Raw genomic sequence first — 20,300 nt, forward strand, 5'->3', positions numbered from 1 at the left:
TAATAACTGCAGAAGCTATAAGTCAAGCTTATGTTTCAAATCTTGCACCATCTCACTTACCTGAAAATAGCATGTTAATTTATGGAGATGATCAGAACTTGCTTGTACGTTATGCATGAAAGTTCACATCAAAACAGAGCAAAGACAAAAGGCTTCTAACAGCACGCCTCAGTAGAGTATATAAATGACACTTTAGAGACCAGTGGTGCCATAACAGCTTTATTTTTTGACTTAATACAAGGCAATTAGAGTGCCTTTTAATACTTCACATAAACAGTTATTAGCAAATACAAATATATATTTTTTGCTTTTAATGAAAATGTCCATTTAAGGATTTAACTCAGAAATTTCAGTTGTGAAATCTCTCTAGATTTTGCAAAGTTAATAGATATTCCAGTGCAAAAAATAGATCCCATTACACATAGCATAAAGTGCTTGGAATGAAGGACCAACTATAATTCAAGGGGAGAGGATAAGCACAAAGTGATAGTTTAACCATGGGGAAAAATACAACTCCTTACTGAAATACAAACGCACTACAAAGAGGAATGCAACATTTCAACAGGAGCAATGTTTAGAATAAGTTTAACACCTCAGTGCAGTTTCGTTATCAAGAGTGGTTCATAATCATATGGTATGTGAGTCAGGTGATTTTTCCTGATGCACAACTATTAGGGTAGGGGAAATGGTTATCAGAAATTATTTCAGTAACTAATCAGCATGTGAGAGCTGGATTATGCTGTCTGTGTTCAGTATGGCTAAGAACAAAAGGGACCAGAGAGTCATGAACTAATAGTTCACAGTCATAGGGCAACAGGAATTAAGAATCTCTTCTTTGGCAGGCTAAAGAAAAAGGCTTAAGATGTAACTGTTGTTTCCTGCTAAATTAATCATTTACATGAGCAGTTACAAAGCCCCCTATTTGGACCCAATCTTAATCCTCCTGTAACTCACTCTCATTCTACGATGCTAGTTCTGTGCTCTGCAAAACTTAAGCCTTTTGTTGCAGTCTCTATGCAGAGATTGTGACGTCGTTCTGATTTGTGATCATGATTTTTAGCAGTAATGCGTCTTCAATACATGCAATTGTTTCACTGATACCCATAACAGGTATATTCTCTTTATGTTACTGATATCGTAGCAGGCAGCCGGTTAAAGAGAAGCCACGGCTGTAGGATTAGCCCAACCGTTTAGTAATGCGCCTCAAAGTCTAGTGTGTGTGTGTGTGTGTGTGTGTGTGTGTGTGTGTATACATATATATATATATATATATATATATATATGAGACCCTATACTCGGCATCGGGGGTGGGGATGCCATAAAGATCGTAACAGAGTATGCTTTAAATGAGGTATGCCAATCCCCATTTCTCTCTCTCCTTTCTCCCTCCCTTAGCAATATATTCCATTCATTAAAAAAAAAATATACATATGAAAAAGGCACTTTAGCAGAGCTGTAGGAAGCTCATACTTTATCCCAAGGCAGGATCCACTGGGACCTGGGGACTTGCGCAAAATATTTCACTGTTTATATATTAAAAATGCTGAATTGGTCAGTGTTACCAGCTACATCCAGAAATATGTAATTACCCCTCTTCAGGCTCATTCCAGCCCTTTCACTGTTTGTTGGGCTGCTGCAGGCGTTTAGAGAAGAAAATGGTCGGTAAATCATACTCCTGGTGGAGTAGCGTTAAGAACTAGTGTGGAACTTGAACAGCTATTTAAGGCAAAGGCGTAACATACCGGGATAACCCAGCTGTTGGGTTCAAACCATATTACTGAACATATTTCTGAATGTAGAAGCAAAATGCAGGTATGTTCATGTATGTGTACTCATAAGCATATTAATGCAAGCACACTCCCCCATGACTGCTGTACGAGCTAAAGAAGAATTGGTTGTCCTCAGCACAGTCTCCCCTCTAATATTCTTCTGGCTTTGTAAAACTTACTTAAAAAAAATTATTGATCAATGTAATTGTAGCACTACTACTTTGAACTACCTTGTTCTTCAAAGGAAATTTTACTGAAGCATTTTCTCACATGAATAAGGGTATATTCTCCAGTTAGGGGTCACCTAATGACTGAAACTACACTGCACTACAGAAGTAGAAACTTGCACATTAATCTAATGTTATATCAGTTTCCAAACAGGAAAATTCTAGGTGAACAACTTAACAGTAATTCCAGATAGTGGTTGATTGCTTGAGTCTGGAACTTGGGCAGATCATGAACGTAGCTATCACTGAATGGAGAGAAGGAGAGCAAGCATTGCAGGCATAATGTAAAGAAATACTGTGGCTACAAAGATCAACTGAAAGCACTTTAAATCCCTAATTATGCTACCTATCTATTTAATATCATATAAATAATACTGTTTAAAAAAAAAAAAATCTACATCTTGTATCTAGTTTTATCTGGCAAAGCCAAAAATGGCAACACGCTTGTGCTAAGCAATAACTTCAGATGATGGGTACCTTTCTGATGCAAAGCAGGGGTTAAAGAGCAGACATTACATATCTGAGTGATGTCTCATGGTTTAGCATTTGCTCTTGGCATTAGCAGCTTGTATAACCAGTGAGTTTGCTGCTGTGGTCCAAACCCTAGATCTGCTTGTCACCCACTTCCTTCTACTAGGTGTTCATGCAGCTGCTGCAGTACCTCCAAAGGAGCAAGAGAGTACTTAACTACACAAAAAAACCTAGTCAGAGTAGGTTATTGGTTTTGATGCTGGTGGGACAATCCTGTGTATTTGCAGGGTTCACATTTCTGCATATCACCACTCACTGAAGTAGATGAGAAGAGACAGGTCATCATGTCCATACAACCCATCTGCACAGTACAGCTTTGTGGCCTCAGATTTATCCCCATATGACCTACACCAGTCCAGGAAAAGCAGCTGGTCAGGTCACTTTTCACAAAATAAGGCCACAACACTGTTGTTTGGTGACTTTTCTTGCCACTGACTGTTTTGGTGCATTCATTGCCAGCAATGGATTTAGCACCAAGGAATCCCCATTCTTGACATGAATGTTTCCAAGAGTAAAACATGCATGTCTTTAAAATATCAATAAATAACCACTGGCCATGAATCCTCAATGAACTATTTTTGCAACCCTAGTAAAAATATACTGTATAGGACAAGATTCAGTATGGTTGAAAGCCCACAGCATCTGGTGGGTGCTTTACCACAGCTTCACAGAGTTATATTGTAATGAGCTAACTTCAAGTCTTTCACTTGAGAACAGTACAAGACGACGACTCCATGGGGCATGGCCTCTGTAATGGAATTTTGTTTTCATTGCATTGAATTGCGTTGCATTGAATGGTTATCAGTAGAGCGTCCAGTTTCTTTTTCTCTAGCTTCTTCCTTGGGAGTATTGTATCCAGCCAAGGCAGTCCGCATTCTGCTCATCATTCCTCTGCTGAAATTGGCTCACACACAACTTTCTTTCACCTTCTCATCTTGCAGAAAGGAATTAAGGATTGCAATATCTACCACAGTCTGGTTTTTGTGCAATGACAGGTCCTTAGTGTGGTCGTCGTCGCTTTGGTCCTTAGCAAAATTTACAAATACCTGTAAGAGAAAAGGCCATGTCACAAATCACTCTAGAATTTGATTAGTTCGTGGCATTTTATACAGTGGGCCTTTCTGGGCTAGTTCTGGGGATCAGTACTGCCTATGAAATGAAGAGGGTTTTGGTTCCATAAACAAGTTGCAATACTTTCTAATTCTCCAAAGCATCTGCCTAACAAATCTTCTAATCACGTGATAAAGGAAGAGAAATTTCTCGTTTCATCATTAAAAAAGTTTCCCAAGTTACCTTGAATATTCTGTGGGGGAGAAGAGTCAGCAGTCACTGTGAATTAGTTCCCTCTGGTAATTTACCTGTTTTCATATCCTGACAAATTTGCATTGCCTTCACTGATGGACAAAATTATCAGCACAGGAATAAAGGGTGGGCTTGATCAGCTGTGCAAGAATAGCCATTCTGGGAGAATAAACAAATTTTAAAAAATCTAGCCCAGAGTACACAAAGAATTCCCAAAGATGCTGCAGAGTGCAAGTCTTTCTTTCAAAGATTTTGACTGACTGACCTGCTCATGCCTACCTCATCCCTTTGTTTAGCCATAAAGGTTAGGCTCTAGTTTGCTGAAATGCATTTATAAGATAGGGCCAGTAAGTTGCTGGAGTTACTCCTATTGCACTGGAAGGAACTTTTGGCACACAGGCTACTAGTAACTTACTTGGTCAAGTGTGGTCTGAGAAACGGAGTAGTCTTCTATGTGGAGTCTCTTTTTGTTCTGGGAGAGGATGCTAAATATTCTGGCCAGGGAAGATGGTGAAGAAGGAAGCTGGTACTGAAGCATATTCCGATGCTTTTCCTTCAGGACACTTCCAGGAAAGGCAAGCCCAAAGAATTCCTCCACCGGCTTCAGGTCCGGGTTTGCCCCTGCAATTCGCACCACTATGGTGTAACCATCTCCAAATCTGCAAACAAGAGGGCCAGCACAGTTTAAGTAAGTGGCTTTGCAAAAGAAGTGCAACTTAAAATCCTGCAGCTTCTTCTGTAGCCTGAAAGCAATAGGAATGCTGTGCATGAAAGCAAGACTGATCTGTTTGTATCTCCCTAAAAATACCGACAACTCTGTGGGATAAGTAGAAAGAAAATAGTTACCTGTTCTTTAGGTGCTGGACACTGCCCAGGCACCTGAACCGCCCATTGACCATTATCGCCATTCGTGTGCACAGTGCTTCACATTCTTCCATGCTGTAAGCAGAAGTAACCTCATTAGTACCGCAAGCAGTACCAAACAGCAGAGCAGCTGAAGCAACTTGAGCATCCAACCCCAGTGGATGCAATAGCAGGGGTATGACACAACTGAATTGCTACATGCCTGTGAGATGTGAGCACCACTGATCTCCCCTCCTTGATGACACTCAGAGCACAGTTCCATAGGAAACGGCGTGCTTTGGGATCCATGCCTGTTGTCGGCTCATCCTGCAAAACACCCATGACAAACCAGGTTTTGGCTGTTACACTTTACTGATAAATACCCTAATCTCTGAAATGTCTTGGCCGTTCCCATTACGCATACTGGAGAAGCGGAACGCTAGAAACAAGCTTTGAGTACTTCTATTCTTGTTTCTCCAGAATGGAAAAATAATTTATGCTCCACATTTTAAATGAGGTAAAATCTACTAAAGAATTGAGAAGCACTGCTTATTCTGCAATTATAACATTGAAATATGCAGTTCTAAAACAAGTTAAATTCAATTACCTGAAGTTTAAAGAGATCATTAGACCATTTTTCCTACGCTATGAACTTCAGTAATCCTTACGTTTTTCCAAAGAATCATAAAACCTTTATTTCCAACTTTCACAGAATTATTAGAAACACAGGGCTGATTCTTGTAGGCAGTAAGATTTGCTGTCACAAAAGCTAAACATTCTGGAAAGCCGTAGCTTTTTGTAAGTATAGAAATCTTAGCAGTGGTGTTCAGGTGCTGAAGATGCTCTAGAAGTTGGTAGTTTGGCAACACGCTTGAGGTCCCCGCTTCTGCCGCAAATTTGCAGGAACAGAGGCCTGCAGGCATGCTATACTTTGACCCTACATTTAAACAGGGACTCTTTAGTCGTATATGTTCTTTATTCCCATTTAAGTGACTAATGATGTTTTAAATGTTAGCTCGCCATGAAGCATCCCATCCCGTCTTCACTCAAACCTGGTTTCTATTTTTCAGTGGAAAACGTTAACAAGCAAATGTTGCCAACTCACCAGGAATACCACAGGTGGCCCCCCAATGAGGGCAATCGCTGTGGAGAGCTTGCGTCTGTTTCCCCCACTGTAGTTCCCTGCATATTTTTCTCCATATTTCACAAGGCCCAGTTTCCGAATTGCCCATTCACCAACCTGCAGGAGACAACACAACACCCTCTTGAATCGAGCACAGCAGCATCTCTGCAGTGTGGTTTTCCTTGCAAGCTTTGGTTTTACAAGATTTTTGGGAAGGGCCACTCATCCCAGGTGCTACTCTGGCATGGATCTGGGTTTTGAAATACCTTGTTCACCTTTAGATCAGGATACGCAAAATCCTGCCTCTGGGCACCCAGATGATCAAGTGGCTGTAGCTTGATGAGCTACTGCACATCAGCTGAAGCATGGCAACTACCATCGTAGTGCTCCTTGCAGCGCCTGCGTAACTGCAGCCTCTCTCGCATTGTCTTCAGCTAGCTTTCCAGTTGCTGTGGGCTAGCAGGAGGCATGCAGTCACTGCTTACACACGGCAACTCCATTGTGTTCCTGAGCCCTTCAAGCCGGCGGGGAGGACCTGGTTTGTCACTCAGCAGTATTAGCAAACCTGCCAATAGGCAGGCATGAATGTCCTGGACATTAAAAAGCGTGTAACAGAGGTGATTCAATTACTACTTGGATCACACCTGGCACTAGGGCCCTTTTTACATGGGGTTGGAGGACCATAGCGCAGAGGAAGGTGCCTGAGGCCCTCATGGAGCTTGCAGGGCTCTCATCACTTAGTTTCATAGAGGGATTCTTGCTACCTGGGCATACCCTAGGCACCAGGTCTGGCCCCACCCAAAGCATCAGGTGCATATATGTCACCTTCTTTCCTACAGCAGTTCACGTTCTGCAGTGCCCAGGATGGAGATGATGAAAACTGCTCGCTAGGTCAAGGAAGCGGCACTGAGCAGGGAGCTATATTATACTGACAGTGATCATTACTAATGGCCTAAAGACTTTTCAGTGTAACCTCATGCTAGATGCTGAAACAGTAGTATTTTTAATGATACAGAGGGATCATTTGGAAAGATGTAACAGCCACCACGAGGCTTTTGTTATGTTCTATTATACATTTGCTCCCTATGACTTTGGAGAATTAACTCTTGACAGTAAGTGAGGCTCAGCATGAACTGCAGCTCCTCAGCCCTTAAACTTCTACAGAAAACAAATCATTCAGTGAGAAAGTGCATCCACTGAGATAATGCATGACCTAAAATGTCTGCCCTTATATCTAGAACATTTTGCTGGGCAGCACTGAGAAAAAAATCAGAGCCACCACTTTAGTTTGCCCTGGAAGAAAAGGGGGCCATGCAGGGGGGATATCTGCATCAGCTGTCCAGATTATCATTGCACTGTGTGTGTGCGCCTAGGGAGTGTACATGTTAGTGGGAATGATGGGTCACAGCAGTAGTCTACACTCCCCTCTTCATCTCCTTTACCTTGCAGACTTCTTTCTCCGGAACCCCTCTCAAGAGCGCGAAGAACTCCAGATGTTCTCGCCCCGTCAGCAGTTCATTAACGGCGTCAAACTGCGGGCAGTAGCCCATGTTCTGGTGGACTTCTTGGATGTTGGACAAGATACTGTAAGAGAAAAACTACCTTTGTTATAGGATTTTACAGAGTGCACGCTGCCATTTTAGGTAATAAAAGAAAGAAAATGAATCAGTGGTTTTGGAATCCCTGTTCTAAAAAAAAAAAAAAAATACAGGATCCTAAAAGTCTGTATGGGCCAAATTCACTGTTTTAAAACGTAACCTTTAAACACGATGGATGCAGGTATTCAAAAGAGACTATCAGATTAAATCCATTTTCTAAAGCAACTGAAGCACTTTACCAGACTCAGCAAAGACCCGAATCAGATGCCTACAGTTCAAAAAGGCAAAAGTGTGGCAGAGTTTACACCTGCTGGAAGTGGAACAAAGGCTACGAAAGCTGGAAGAGAAAACAGCCAAGGATTTTATCTGACACAAAGCAGAGGAAAGATGCATGGTCTTTCACCTGTTTCCTTTGAGAAAAGCGTCTCCTCCTGTCACATCTGTATCACCAGTTAGCATCTTGAAAGTGGATGACTTGCCAGCACCATTTACTCCCAGGAGCCCAAAGCACTGGGGATGTAGAAGAACACAGCGTGTCTGAGAACAGGATTCAACTGCAGCGTTTCCATCGCTGACCAGGATGTGTGAGATAGGAGGGAACAAGCTTGACCCTTCAGCAAAGCCTGAATTCTCACAGCTTTTAAAGGTTCCTCTTCAGTGCATTTTCAGAATAAACTTCTAACCTCTCATTTCAAGCATAAATCTTTGGGCTGGGAGAAGGAACAAACTGTGATGCCACCTCTCTGAGCCCATGTACTGTTGCAGGGCCACCATAGTATATCTGTGCCAAACCTTGGAGGGTGCTATTATTTGGCCTCTGGTCCCAGACACTGAGAAATTCAGCATCCTCTTCAAAATAAGAGAGGGACTGATCCAGAAGCTGTTTAAACTATACCAGGCCATCCTGTTAATTGTAAGATTATCACCTACTTCTGATTTCACTCTATGCTGTCCTTTTTGTTGCTCTTAAATACTGAAGCAATACCAAGGCAATGAGTATGACACGTAAACGTACTTCTCCAGGGGGGATTCCAATGCAGATCCTATCAACTGCTGGCTTTCGCTTCATTCTGTAAATCTGAAACCAGAAAAAAAAAAAAAAAAAAAAAAAGAGAACAACCGTAGGAAAGAGAACTAAAGAGCCACACATGTTCAACAATCCAAACATGCTCCTGTTTTGATCCCACTAAACTCGTATGAATGAGGCCCGTGGTGAACTGCATGGGTCTAGGCCAGCAACACTTGGAGACAAATACAGAACTTTTGCAGTCACCTTGGTCAGCTCCTTGATTTCCAAGATGTCACTCTGTCCTCCTCCGCTAATTATCCTCTGTCTCTCTCTGTTTACATCTTCATCTTCATCATTCACAGGAGGCAGCTTGGCATAGACAGGCCTGCAGAGGGCAACATGATGAAGCATTAACAGAAGACAGAGCCTCCATAGTTCACGGCAAGGAAAACTTCACCTGCCTGCAGCGGTAAAGTGGAGCAGAACAACGCACCTGGGTTTGATGAAGAACCTGTACTGGATGAGCACGGTGATGAGGAAGAAGACTACACCCTCCACTGCCATGGCGAAGAGGTTCCTCCCCACTAGGTCCCATGACAGAGGGGACACGAAACGATTCTCTCCTGCCAAGGTGAGACAAAGAGTACAGTCACCCTTCCAGAGCAACAGGCTAGCACTTCTTCCTGCAGAAATCAGCACATTGGGCACTGAGCCAACTGCAGAGCAGCACATGGGAGGAAAGAAGCGATGGGCCACGCACACGGCATTTGCGGCTAGGTGCATATTTCTTACTGCGGCAAAGCTGCAACTGGACACATGCTCTTAGAAAGAGGGGACTGAGGTCTAGAGAGTTTGCAGTCTGCCAAAGAAAAGCTGGCCTATCTTCTAGAGAAGCTAGTGAAGCACAGAAGATTGACTTATGCCTGGCACTAGCCATAAAGCCCAGGAAAAAATCCAGCTCTCCAGAATCTCAGCCACTCCTTTTGTTCAGCCTAATGATCTCATCTATACAGCTTACTTTTTATATATTTTTAATTAATGCCTCTAATAACTCAAAATTCTGGGGATCTAACTGCCAGACTCTCTTCGGTCCTCGTAACAACCTGAATGGGACAGCTGTGAAGACCTGCCAGCTGTGATCAGATCTCTGTGCTGCAAACTGAGGACCTTCAGATACTGATAATTCAGAGGAGCAAAGCGGTGCTCATCTGGGGCAGACTCAACCTTTCTCTGTTCTGTTCAGGCCACTATGTCTGTCCTACACAACTTCACTTACCAAACCTCTCCAGAGCATCAGCCATAGCCTGGTTTTTCACCATGTCAATGAGTCCCCGTCCCAGACAGAAGTGGGGGAAGATGAGGAAGACTGACTTCAGAATGTCATTGATGTTGTTCAGCTTCTGTTAAAGACAAAACCAAGCGCCAGTGAGCAGCAGGGAGCAGTCAGCATCTGCCGAGTGTGACCTGGGCTGTGAGTGACCACCCCAACATTGCAACCCAGCAAAAACTCAAGGATTAGAAATGCTCCCCTAAGTGTCAGTGTAAGGGCTCTTCTGGTCAGTCAGTGCTGCTCTTGCTCTGCTCAAGATGCTATTAATACAAAAAAAAAAAAAAAACCCAAACGATACCAAAGAAGAGATCCCTCTAAAGGCTCACAGTCTAAAAGGCGCACTCTGCAAATGATGAACACGTACAGAAAAGCCACAGGCTGAGGAGGAGGAAGAAAGCTGTGCTTGCACAGACAAGCCATTTCAGGGCCTGTGGGTAGCCCATTCCCTAGCTAATGTCAAGCCAGTATGGGATGCCGAAACCGTCCTCCTTAGTTTTCTTCCAGTTTTTGTCTCCCATTCCCAAGCAAACACATGTGTTGGCTTTGTTAACTAGCCAGCCCAGGGGTCAGACCAAGAGCAACCTGAAGAAGGGTTTCTATTCTTATAGGCCAGTTAACTTCAAGCATGTACATGTTTTTACTGAATTAAGACAAGCCGGGGCACAGAAGGGACCATCACCACGGACTGCCTCCTCACCCTTACACAATAGACAGGTTAGTCCCACAGGATCCCTCACCCTACCTCCACACAGAGCACTCCCCATCAGTATGTGCCAAACTAGACCTGATAAGCATGTTGCATACAGGGATGAGGGGAATTTGCACCATCCTTATTAGGCATCTGGCCTTGGAAAAAAAATTGATCGAGATGCATATGTTCCCAGCACAGCCAGTGAAGAGGTATCCACCTCTAAAGGCATGACTGAGGGCAGCTAAATCGGATGCTTGAAATGGTCTGTACTAGATAGAGACTGTCTCTCATCGAGAACACACAGGAAATCCCATTTAAACATACGGGAAAAAAAATCAACTTTTTTTCACTCTAAGGGTGATTGAACACTGGAACAGGTTGCCGAGTCTCTATCTCTGGAGATACGCAAAACCTGACTAAATAAGGTCCTGGGCAACCATCTCTAGCTGACCCTGCTTTGAGCAGCGGGGCGGGACTAGACAATCTCTAGAGGCGTCTCCAACTTCAACCATTCTGTGAACATTGCTGAAATGGACTTTAACCCATTTCCACCAGAACCTAGTTTAAGCTCCTGCATTAATTAGTGTGTAAAGGCTGGGGACGAGCTTTGTTGGGGAGCTGGCTGCTAAGGGCAACATGGCAACAACATAGAACTAGCTGCTGGTGGCACAGGCAGTACCAAACTTATGAAGTGAAACGTACGTTATTGGTGAAGAGCTCCAGGACAAAGGTGGCCACACTACCGTTGATGCCAATGAAGAGGTTCACACTGGTCAGCACAACATATGCTGTGCTGGGGATTTTGAACACGAAGGAGGCTGGGTACATGAGAGGAGTGATAGACCACCTGGCAAAAGGAAAGGCAGCAACATCAGACAAGCACTTTCCAAGTCTAAGGCCTCCCCAGTCAGCCTTGTGAGGAAAAGTCCCTTACCCATAGAGAAGCAAAAGGAGGGCCAGCACAGGCAGGTTGGAGGAGGACACATAGGACTTCTGCTGGAAGCAGATGAAGATGATGATAACTAGCGTCGCTGGAACAATGTAGTTGCACTGGAAGGTGAAAGATAATGGCTTCAGATTTGTTTCCAGAAGGCAAAATCAAAGGTATCTTTCTTCTCTGAACCAGTGCTTTTCAACATTCTTCAGTGTTTTCAGAACTGTTTCCAATGGGAGACTCTTTTAGGAGTGTCTTGCATATAAACTGCAGTGTACTAAACATGCATTTCCATTTTTTGGTTCCTACAGAAGTAGTCAGTAGATTCACAAAGGTTTTGGACACCACAGGTTGCAAGAGCCTGCTTTGAATGGCGCAGAACAAGTGGCTACAGAAGCAAACATTATTTGGGAGGGCCAGTATTTTAAAGTGACATCATAAATGCCGATGATGGAGCTTACAATCACTCCATATCCTCTGACCAGCGTTCTTTGTCCCACCAGGGTGAACCACACTGCCCTAAGAAAGAGGGCAAGAAGGCATACATGCAGAAGGCATAAGCACAGTCATTATTCTCTGCACTAATGTGGTGTCCATTAGCCCTTCCTGCATTTTGCACCTTAGTGCAATGGACATCCTGCAAACAGAAGGGAGGACAGTCCCTACCTTGACATCCTTACCGGAAATGAAAAGACAAGTGTTTTAGGGAAAACTGACAGATGCAGAGGGGAAAAGCCTTGCTCAAGGTCTCCCAGCAGTTCAGCAGCATAACTGGTTCCCAGGTTCACATCTCAGTTCCTCCACTAGCCTCCAGTAATTGCACTGTCGTACCACGCATTCCTCACCATGATATTTACACTAAAGGAGAAAATGCTTGCCTTTCAATACCCCTATAAAGAACGTCCGTGCCTAACTGCCCACAGAACAGTGGGCACAGCTGTGGTAGCTGTCCTGGCTTATGCCAAAGCTGACCAGTTGTGCAGAGAAAGAAATGCTCCACCTCCTCGACCATGCTGAAGGGAACCATGTTCCTCCTCAGACCCAACCATTCTCACAGGAAGACACACTACCCTTCATGAAACAGCCTCTCTTGTCCAGCCCTTACCATATCCCAGACAAAGTTGGCCAACCAGTAGATCACTGGCTTCACACCACTGATGAACTGCAAGTGTTTGGCCTTGCTGACCCGCTCCTGGATGAGGAAGACCACAAAGCTGGCAGGAACAAAGGACATGGCAAAGATCACACAGATGGAGACGAGGACATCCACGGACGTGGTCATCCTGCACAAAAGAAAACAGAAGCAAAGTGCTTGTATGCTGGTGCTCGCTCCCTTGAGATGAGGCGAGGCAGCTCATGCAGGGCAGTGCAGAATTTGGGTCCCGTTCTCCTACCCTTATTTTTCAGGGTGAAGGATGACAGCACCAGGCTATATTAACTGCAGAGCTGAGTGAATAACAACAGGAGCATGCACAGCCTATCGGCATTTCAAGGACTGTGCCACAACCTGGAGATCTTCAGTTGGTGATTTCAGCATGACATTCCACTTTCTGCCTTTCTTATCACCACCCTCTGTTACTTTATTTCCCACTTAATGTGTATTTTTTTTTAGTTTAAAGGTATCTCTGCCTCTCATCTGCCACTGCTCTGCTAGAAAATCTGAAGGATGTACCTATATACATCCTACCTATGTAGCTTACGAGCCCAGGCTGTGACAGTGGCGGAACAGTCAGTGTCTCAGTGGCACGGAGTAAGCCCTCTGCATTACTGCATGCCTCCCAGGGTAGGACAGTGGACAAAACTGTTCGGGACCCATCAATGGCTTTCAGTGAAGTGGTGACACCTTGGGACAAGAGAGTGACCACATCCCTGGTGAGTCCAGGTTCCTCCAGCCTTTCTGGGTATGGCTGAGAGAGAAAGGAGGGGTTAACAGCTGAAATTCCTCAAGAAGAACGTCAGGGATTTGCACTGGTTCTTAAAAATTACAGAGAGCTTAGAGGGGCTCAGAGATGCAGAAAGCTTCCACAGCAGCGAGAAACAAGGAGCCACGTTTACATTGCAAACAGGTTCCCTTTAGCTCTGTGACCACTGCAAAGAAACTGTCTACAGGTATCTCTAACTCCTTGGAGGAAAATTTACTGAAAATTTACTGACAATTTACTGACTATACAGAAGTGCTAAAGCAGTGGGGCAGGCTGTTTAACAAAGCTGATCGTGTTCGCACCAGCTACTGGAAACCGTGAGTGATATCTGGAGCCTTGGAAAAGCCAGTGCTTTGGTTAGTCAGGTTGCGTGAGAGATCAGAGATAAACTAGAGTTCCCAGCGATGAGAATGTCTAAGTATTAGAGTTTAACAGCAGTTCTGCTCAACAGCAAAAGCTCACCAACATGCGCTGCAGCCTGCCCAAACCACAGCAAATAAGGCCAGTATGGTAAAGCCTCAATAACACACACCACTTGACTGTCCACCAATGGGTCTGCAATGGGACTATGACATTCCCCACGTCACCTGATGAGCCCCAACCCACCCACATTCACATCAGGACTTACAGGGCCACTTCAGAGAGCTGCTGCTTGGTAAGGTTGAGGGGGTGGTTGAAGGCAGTGATCCCATAAGCACTGGGGTTCTTGCCCTGCTGCAGGTTGGCCCGAAGGATGGCATTGTTTATCACATTCAAGAAGGAGGCGATGGCATGCCAGCCTTTGTTGTTGAACCACACCTGCAAAGCACCACATCAGCATAAGAAAGGCACCAGGCACAGCAGCTATCTAGTAGGCTCCCAAGCCCTGCAGAGCGTCCCTTCCTCTGTTGAAGCTATATCATTTCTTTCCACTTCCTTCTAGCTACAGTTTGCTCAGGGCCAGGACATACAGTCTGACCAATAACCAGAAGAGGTTGCTGGAAGAAAGAGGACGGCCCTTGCCTGCGAGGCACTGATCCAGCACAACAACCATTTTGGCTGCTGGGACTTAAGGCCGGGCTCCAAAGGACAAATGGATTTGAGGGGAGTCCATGCAAGAACACAAGTTGCATTTGTTCCACTACCAAGCAAATAACTTAACTTAAATGCAGACAGCTCTGGCCTGCACAGTTGCCCACGGCAAGCTGCTGGGACGCTGCTAACTAAAAACAACGCCAGGCTACCAGAGCGTCAAATAGCAGGCACAGCCATAGCGGTAGATTGATTTACCTTTACATTGCTCTTTGTATCCAGGCCTTTCATGAAACTTGCCAAGCTATTGAGAAACCGATCTCCAGAACCTCCCTGCAAACAGCACGAAAAGAGACGGTTACTTCCCCTCTGAGAGCACCTTTGCTGCAGGTCCTGGAGTCTGGGGTCAGGTGATGTTTTACATGGCTCTGACACAGATTTCTTTCTATTCGGCAGCCTGCATTCTCCAAGTCAGAGGGGGCAGCATGGATAAGAAGGCGCAGCTTCCCTCTGCCCCTTTCCACTCTCTAGTCACAGTGGTAAGACAGGTCTGCTTTTTTTTTCTCAGCAGCAGTTGTTAACAAGGGTCCTGGGCAACTTCCAGAGACATTACAGCCTGGAGGCAGATTCAGGAGAAAGAAGCAGCCCAAATTCTCTTCTGAGGCCAGGTAAATTCAGCACAGAAGGGCCGAACGGAGGTTTCAGTGAGCTGGCCACAGCTCGTTAGTTCCCTGAGACAGCCTGCTGCCCTGGCCATTGGCTTGCAACTGGTGTTGGGCAGGATCCACATCAGGAATGTGGGCTGTGCAAGCCTCAGCTGAGCAGGTCCTCAAGACTTCTGCTGATCCCAAACACCAGCCTGGGAGACCCTAGCAATCTGGGCTTATGATGGACAGCTGCTCACCTGTGCTAGCTCCAAGATTTTCTTCACTTGTTTAATGGCATCAGTGACTTCGTGGCTTGGAGGAAGCATGAGGGAACTGCTGGCTCCCAGGGAAAAGCCACCATACCTGATGGCAGAGACAGAGGGTGAAGCACAGATCTGAATACACTCTGACCTCCAGAAAAGGCCACTTCTCCTCTCTCCTCAGATCTCTCATCTTCCTGCACTACATCCAAGGCAAGTGGCCCCACTTTTACAAAAATGGCTAGCCTCGGCTTTCCCACACTGCCTCTTAGCCCTGCTGTCTCCTGTTTCTTATTTCCAGGGTTAAACACCCAGCTTAGGCAAGGGATTGCATAGTGTGGTGCCTGCAACAGCACAGACCGAGCTCAATGAATGCAAGCTGTCCTGTGTTCCCTGTGTGGGCAGAGCAGGAAATCTCTCCGCTTGCTCTTGCTTGGTGGAAAGCACCTCCCATGACGGAGCATCTGCAAGCTGGTCCTGCACGCCTGCTCTGCTTACTGTACAAGAAAGGCAGGCTTTGCGGTGATGGGCCCTGGGCCTGCCACAGTGTATCCTCAAAAATGCTTCCCGAACACTCAACAACTGGGAGTCCTCAACTATTGCAGCGCTTATTTTCTCTGGACTTCCTGAGAAATTCATCATGACTTTGAAATTTCTGTACAGGCTTCAGGTCTCATCAAAAGAAGCTATTTACAACCAACTGTGCCAGTGCATGTCGAGGGGTGGTGTTTGATCTGAGTATCCTGCTGAAGGCAACGCTCAGCGGTGAGCAGATACACGGAGGCTGAAGAAAAGGCAGTAACTCACCTGAACTCATTCACCCAGATCTTATTCTTTAAGCTGTGGAGACAGAAAACAAAGTAGATGTATTACCTGTGGAGTAAGAGGACAGGCAGACCTAGCAGCAGTGCAGGGACACTGCTAAGAAAAAAAATGCAATAGCACCTCACACCAGTCGTACATCACACCACTCCTCTCTGATGTAATCCCTGGGCCTTGCTTCCAGACTTTCCTTTTACTCTGCCTACAAGACCCAAGATACCTCCTGAGAGCTGCCACTGCATCAGCATAAAGCAAAAACACACCTGAGCTGTGGATCAGCACAGTCCTAGGAGCCAAGAGGGTCTGAACCATTGCTCAAGAGTTTAGATTGCCTAGAGCTTTTTTTGCCTGAGCAATGCAGCATCCCATTGATAGCAAGCAGTATTTGGTAGGGAGGGAAGGGAGAGGGTGTGTTCAGCAGGTACCTTTTCCCAATGATCTGTGCATATGTCTTCACTAAATAGTCCGATATATTACGGCCTGTCAGATTCTGGAGGATGTCAGCTGTGTCTTGCTCTCGCTGATGTCACCAGGGAAACACAGAAAAACGTCAGTCAGAAAACGCTGACACTGAGTCAGATGAACTGTGCTCAGTGCTACACACACGATCACTGGCAGCCTCTCGGCTCTATAGGAGCGTCCCTCCCTGTGGGACCATCTGAGCGTCCCCTACCTGTGGGGGAGGCAGCCCGCCTGCACCAGGGGGACACACTGGCAACATCTTCTTGATCTTCTCATTGCTGCATTCGCACGACGGGGAAGGGTTCTCCATGCTCCAGTTGCCTTTCAGGAAGATGTCCAGGACGGATTCTGGGACTGAAGCCATGGTCCATTCCTTCTGCCCAACAGTGCAAGGAGTGTCTCTGTGTTGGGACAGGGCCAAGGCAAATGCATGTTTTTAAAACAACTACGAGAGCCTTTGCTTACAAGCCCTTTGCTAACAGAAACCATGTTCCCTGAGAGGAAAGGAAAGCTGCTATAAGCAGTTGTTTTTCAAAGGAGCTTGAGCCCACGGGAACAATCAGCTTAGAAAAACAGACTTGGCCCTGCAGCTTCTAACAGAAGCTCCTGCTGGGGTCAGAGAGACCAAGTTTAGCCAACACCGGGTAGTGCTGGGTGCGCCCTTCCTCTCATGCCTTCCAGGACTTGCTGAGTTCTTCAGCCTGTCCCAGCATGCACAGCATCCAGACTTGGGAGAAACCCAGAGCAGATAGCCATTTCTTGGATGATAGGGAAAAAAAAAAATTTTGCAGCCCTTCTGGCTTAAAGCCGGCCCTGGCCACACATGAGTAGCATCCCCTGAAGCTGACTAAACCTACAAGCTCATCAGAAGCCAGGGCTGGTCCTTCCCAGGCTGCAGTTCTACTTACGGGATGGCATGTCCCTGCATACAGCGCGTCCCAAAGCCAGGCTTACTGAGAAGTGCATCCAAAAGCTTCTGAGTGCCTGCATCATCTGGAGCATCATTGCTATGGATACAGCAGAGAAACACCATCAGGTCATTGGATAATGGGCACACAGCAAAAACAGCAGGAGGCCAAGGCTCAGAACAGGGAGAAAAAGTTAGGGAAAAAGGAAATGGGTGGAGATTCCCCTGCAGAACGCTTGGCCTGGGCACACAGACACACTCCTGGTCAGCGTTTATATTCGTGCAAAGTATTACTAGAGTCCTAGTACCATTCAGAAATGGGTATGGCTACTGGTTAGAGCTGGCATTTAAAGGTGTAAAGGGGTAATAAAAGGATTCCATTACACTGTGCTTTGGAGCTAGGCACAAAACCAAATTTAAATAATCTTACTAAAGGTTAGCACAAAAGAACAGAATTGTACGATTTTAGCACCATATCCTGGCTACAAGAAATGCACCTGATAAAAGTGTACTGCTCATCATACATCCAGGGCTGTAATTCCAAGCTGGGATACTTCCCAAAGGGAGGAACAATCAGGCTGAACATGAGAGCGATACACACAAACACAGCTGGCAGCACAATCTGAAATTACAAGAGCAGAGCAAACCCGCTTTAAACTGAGTGATCCTAGAAGCATCAACAGCTTCAGGTGAGTCATTTAATGGGTCAAGGCTTTTTCTGTCACAGTTTCCCAAGAAAGTCTTTATTATTTACCAAGGCATCTCTAGACACTGAGACAGACTTATCCTGGCATGCAATCACAGCACTCATTTGGGATGCAGAGGACTCAGCCTCCAATTGCTGCTCTCAAAAGGCAGAGTTTAGATTTGAACTTTAGTTGCATCCTTCCTGTGAGTGCTCTAACAACCTGGTTACCGTCTAACTCCTTTCTCTCTCACTGGTTCGCAACAACAACAAAAATGAAGAGAAAACAACTTGCACAGGCCCCCTTTTACTGACATGGGCAATGAAGGCCAGTTTTAGGGCCTAGGACTGTCTTGAGGTTTTCAGCCCACCTTCAACACTGAAGTCAACACAGGGCCCGGTGCCACCCTGGCCACAGGACCCTGCACACGCTGGACCCTCTCACCTGAGCGAAGAAGCCCTTCCGGCTTCGCTTGGCAATGAGCAGCCTCTTCCAAAGGAGAGCCACGAACTGCTGCTGGGTGAGCTTCCAGCCCTTCATCTGGTAGGAGCCCTTCCCGTCCATCCCGCTGAGAAGGTCAGTCTCCCTGGACTCTGCTGGCAACGAGCAACAAATGACCTTCACTCACATGCTCGCAAGGACGGTCACTTCTTTGCTGGAGACAGTGGGACCAGCTACTCCCTCTTGTCAAAGAAGGGGACAGCGAGGGGAGAGGGTAACAGAGGCCCTCTCACATCTATGTATTTCACCTTCTCTCTCTCAGCCTTGATGTGAGGTGGGAGCACGCTGTGGATATCGCACCGCCCACTATTTCTAAATGCAAAAGGCCACCACTCCTTTGGCCTTTGTGATCAGCCTCGTGATGTGAAAGAGTGAGTTATAATGTGAAAGAGTGTCCACAAGAAGAAAGCAGGCTTGAGCCCCAGCAATACCTGGATCTATGTCTGAATCATTAGGGTCAAATGCATCATCCTCTGTAAACGGACGAAGGCAGCTCTGTCTGTCTCCAAATACGCGTCTGTTCCTTCTGGCTGGCAGGGTCCCATCTGAAGACAGTAATGCAGATATGGTTAGCTCAACTGCTTCAGTTAATTAGGATAATGAACCTCTTCAGTCTCCAATTAGCCCCGGAGAAAGTAAAGCAACATAATTTCCGTTCTAAATGACTCCCACTTGCAAATTGAGGAGCTGAGCTGGAATGATTCCAGTGAAAGAAGAATTAAAATCATCCCTGCCATTTCACAATGAATCACGTCTTATGCACCATTTTTTAGCTGTTGTCCTAGAAGCTTCTTCCAGTACACTGGACACATTCTGTTCTTTCTATTTAGCCATGCAGGCAGGCTGCTCTCACAGTAAGAAAATGCTCACTTCAGATGCATGTGAAATCAACTGCAAGCTGCTGGTACTAGTTTATCAGGAAATGTTGGCATGAGTACTCACGGCAGTGAGCCACTCTCAGAGCAAAGAAAAAGTCAGTGAGTCCCTACTCTGGTCTGACCCTGTCAGAGTTCTTCTCCTCATCAGAGCACACAATAGTGTCATGACACACTCAAACATGAGAAACTCTCCGCTCTTATAAAATAAACATGTTACCATTGATTCAGTAGAAGATAACAGTAATACCAGCGTACTTTAAGTGTACTAAGAACAGCTAGTTTGAGTCCTTAAATAGGACCTACCACATCTGGGCATGTGTCACTGTACAGCTGGTCATACAGCCATACACAGGGGTCACCCACCTGCCCAAAGCTACCGACAGAAAACAGGAACGCTCCTCATTTGATATAACCCTTTCTTCCTCGAGAGGCTAAGCTCTGTGCTGAGATTTTACTCCTGAAATACCTAGGCCTTAGCAGCCATGTGCTTAAACAACATAAATCCCATGTGGAAGGCAACCACTCCCTGAAGTCCTCTTTGATGCTCTACAAGATGACCATGCTCACCTGAGGTTTCTGCATCCACCCCACTATCATCAGCCACTTTGAGAAAGATCTGAAAGGCAACAATAAGTGTCAGTGAAAAACAGAAGTGGTGCAGTATTACGGGGACTGCTTGAGGCAATGCCGTGACAGAGCCCAAGACTGACAGATGCAGCATGAGAACAGAGGACACGGGATTTGTCCCCTCAGTGATGGGGGTATGGATTTTGTGGCTCCTCTCCAAACTTCAGGAGCATAGCTGGAAACCACGCATCAGCCCTTCCCCACTTTCCAGTGTCAGTTC

General features: G+C 45.7%; 1 protein-coding gene across 5 annotated transcripts in view; it reads right to left on the reverse strand.

The window, feature by feature from the left end:
- Positions 1–203: 203 nt before the first annotated feature.
- The window catches only part of ABCA1 (ATP binding cassette subfamily A member 1), a 99,482-nt gene continuing 79,385 nt past the window's right edge, over positions 204–20,300 (reverse strand). For 4 of the 5 annotated variants that reach the window (XM_068926684.1, XM_068926688.1, XM_068926687.1 and 1 more), the window contains exons 26-50: positions 20,021–20,069; positions 19,007–19,120; positions 18,519–18,670; positions 17,886–18,010; positions 17,390–17,488; positions 16,693–16,882; positions 16,445–16,539; positions 16,005–16,037; positions 15,195–15,300; positions 14,549–14,623; positions 13,908–14,077; positions 12,463–12,640; positions 11,358–11,473; positions 11,126–11,270; positions 9,679–9,802; positions 8,896–9,025; positions 8,667–8,787; positions 8,409–8,471; positions 7,797–7,903; positions 7,238–7,379; positions 5,778–5,912; positions 4,896–4,999; positions 4,676–4,768; positions 4,245–4,488; positions 204–3,573 (exon numbers count right to left, since the gene is read on the reverse strand). In XM_068926684.1, coding sequence (XP_068782785.1) covers positions 3,433–3,573; positions 4,245–4,488; positions 4,676–4,768; positions 4,896–4,999; positions 5,778–5,912; positions 7,238–7,379; positions 7,797–7,903; positions 8,409–8,471; positions 8,667–8,787; positions 8,896–9,025; positions 9,679–9,802; positions 11,126–11,270; positions 11,358–11,473; positions 12,463–12,640; positions 13,908–14,077; positions 14,549–14,623; positions 15,195–15,300; positions 16,005–16,037; positions 16,445–16,539; positions 16,693–16,882; positions 17,390–17,488; positions 17,886–18,010; positions 18,519–18,670; positions 19,007–19,120; positions 20,021–20,069 — 3,051 coding nt within the window. In that variant the 3' untranslated portion in view covers positions 204–3,432. The remainder of the gene's footprint in view (positions 3,574–4,244; positions 4,489–4,675; positions 4,769–4,895; positions 5,000–5,777; positions 5,913–7,237; positions 7,380–7,796; positions 7,904–8,408; positions 8,472–8,666; positions 8,788–8,895; positions 9,026–9,678; positions 9,803–11,125; positions 11,271–11,357; positions 11,474–12,462; positions 12,641–13,907; positions 14,078–14,548; positions 14,624–15,194; positions 15,301–16,004; positions 16,038–16,444; positions 16,540–16,692; positions 16,883–17,389; positions 17,489–17,885; positions 18,011–18,518; positions 18,671–19,006; positions 19,121–20,020; positions 20,070–20,300) is intronic. The other variant, XM_068926689.1, reaches the window with a different exon arrangement.

The sequence above is a fragment of the Struthio camelus genome, chromosome Z (genome assembly GCF_040807025.1).
Source record: "Struthio camelus isolate bStrCam1 chromosome Z, bStrCam1.hap1, whole genome shotgun sequence".
Taxonomy (NCBI): Eukaryota; Metazoa; Chordata; class Aves; order Struthioniformes; family Struthionidae; genus Struthio; species Struthio camelus.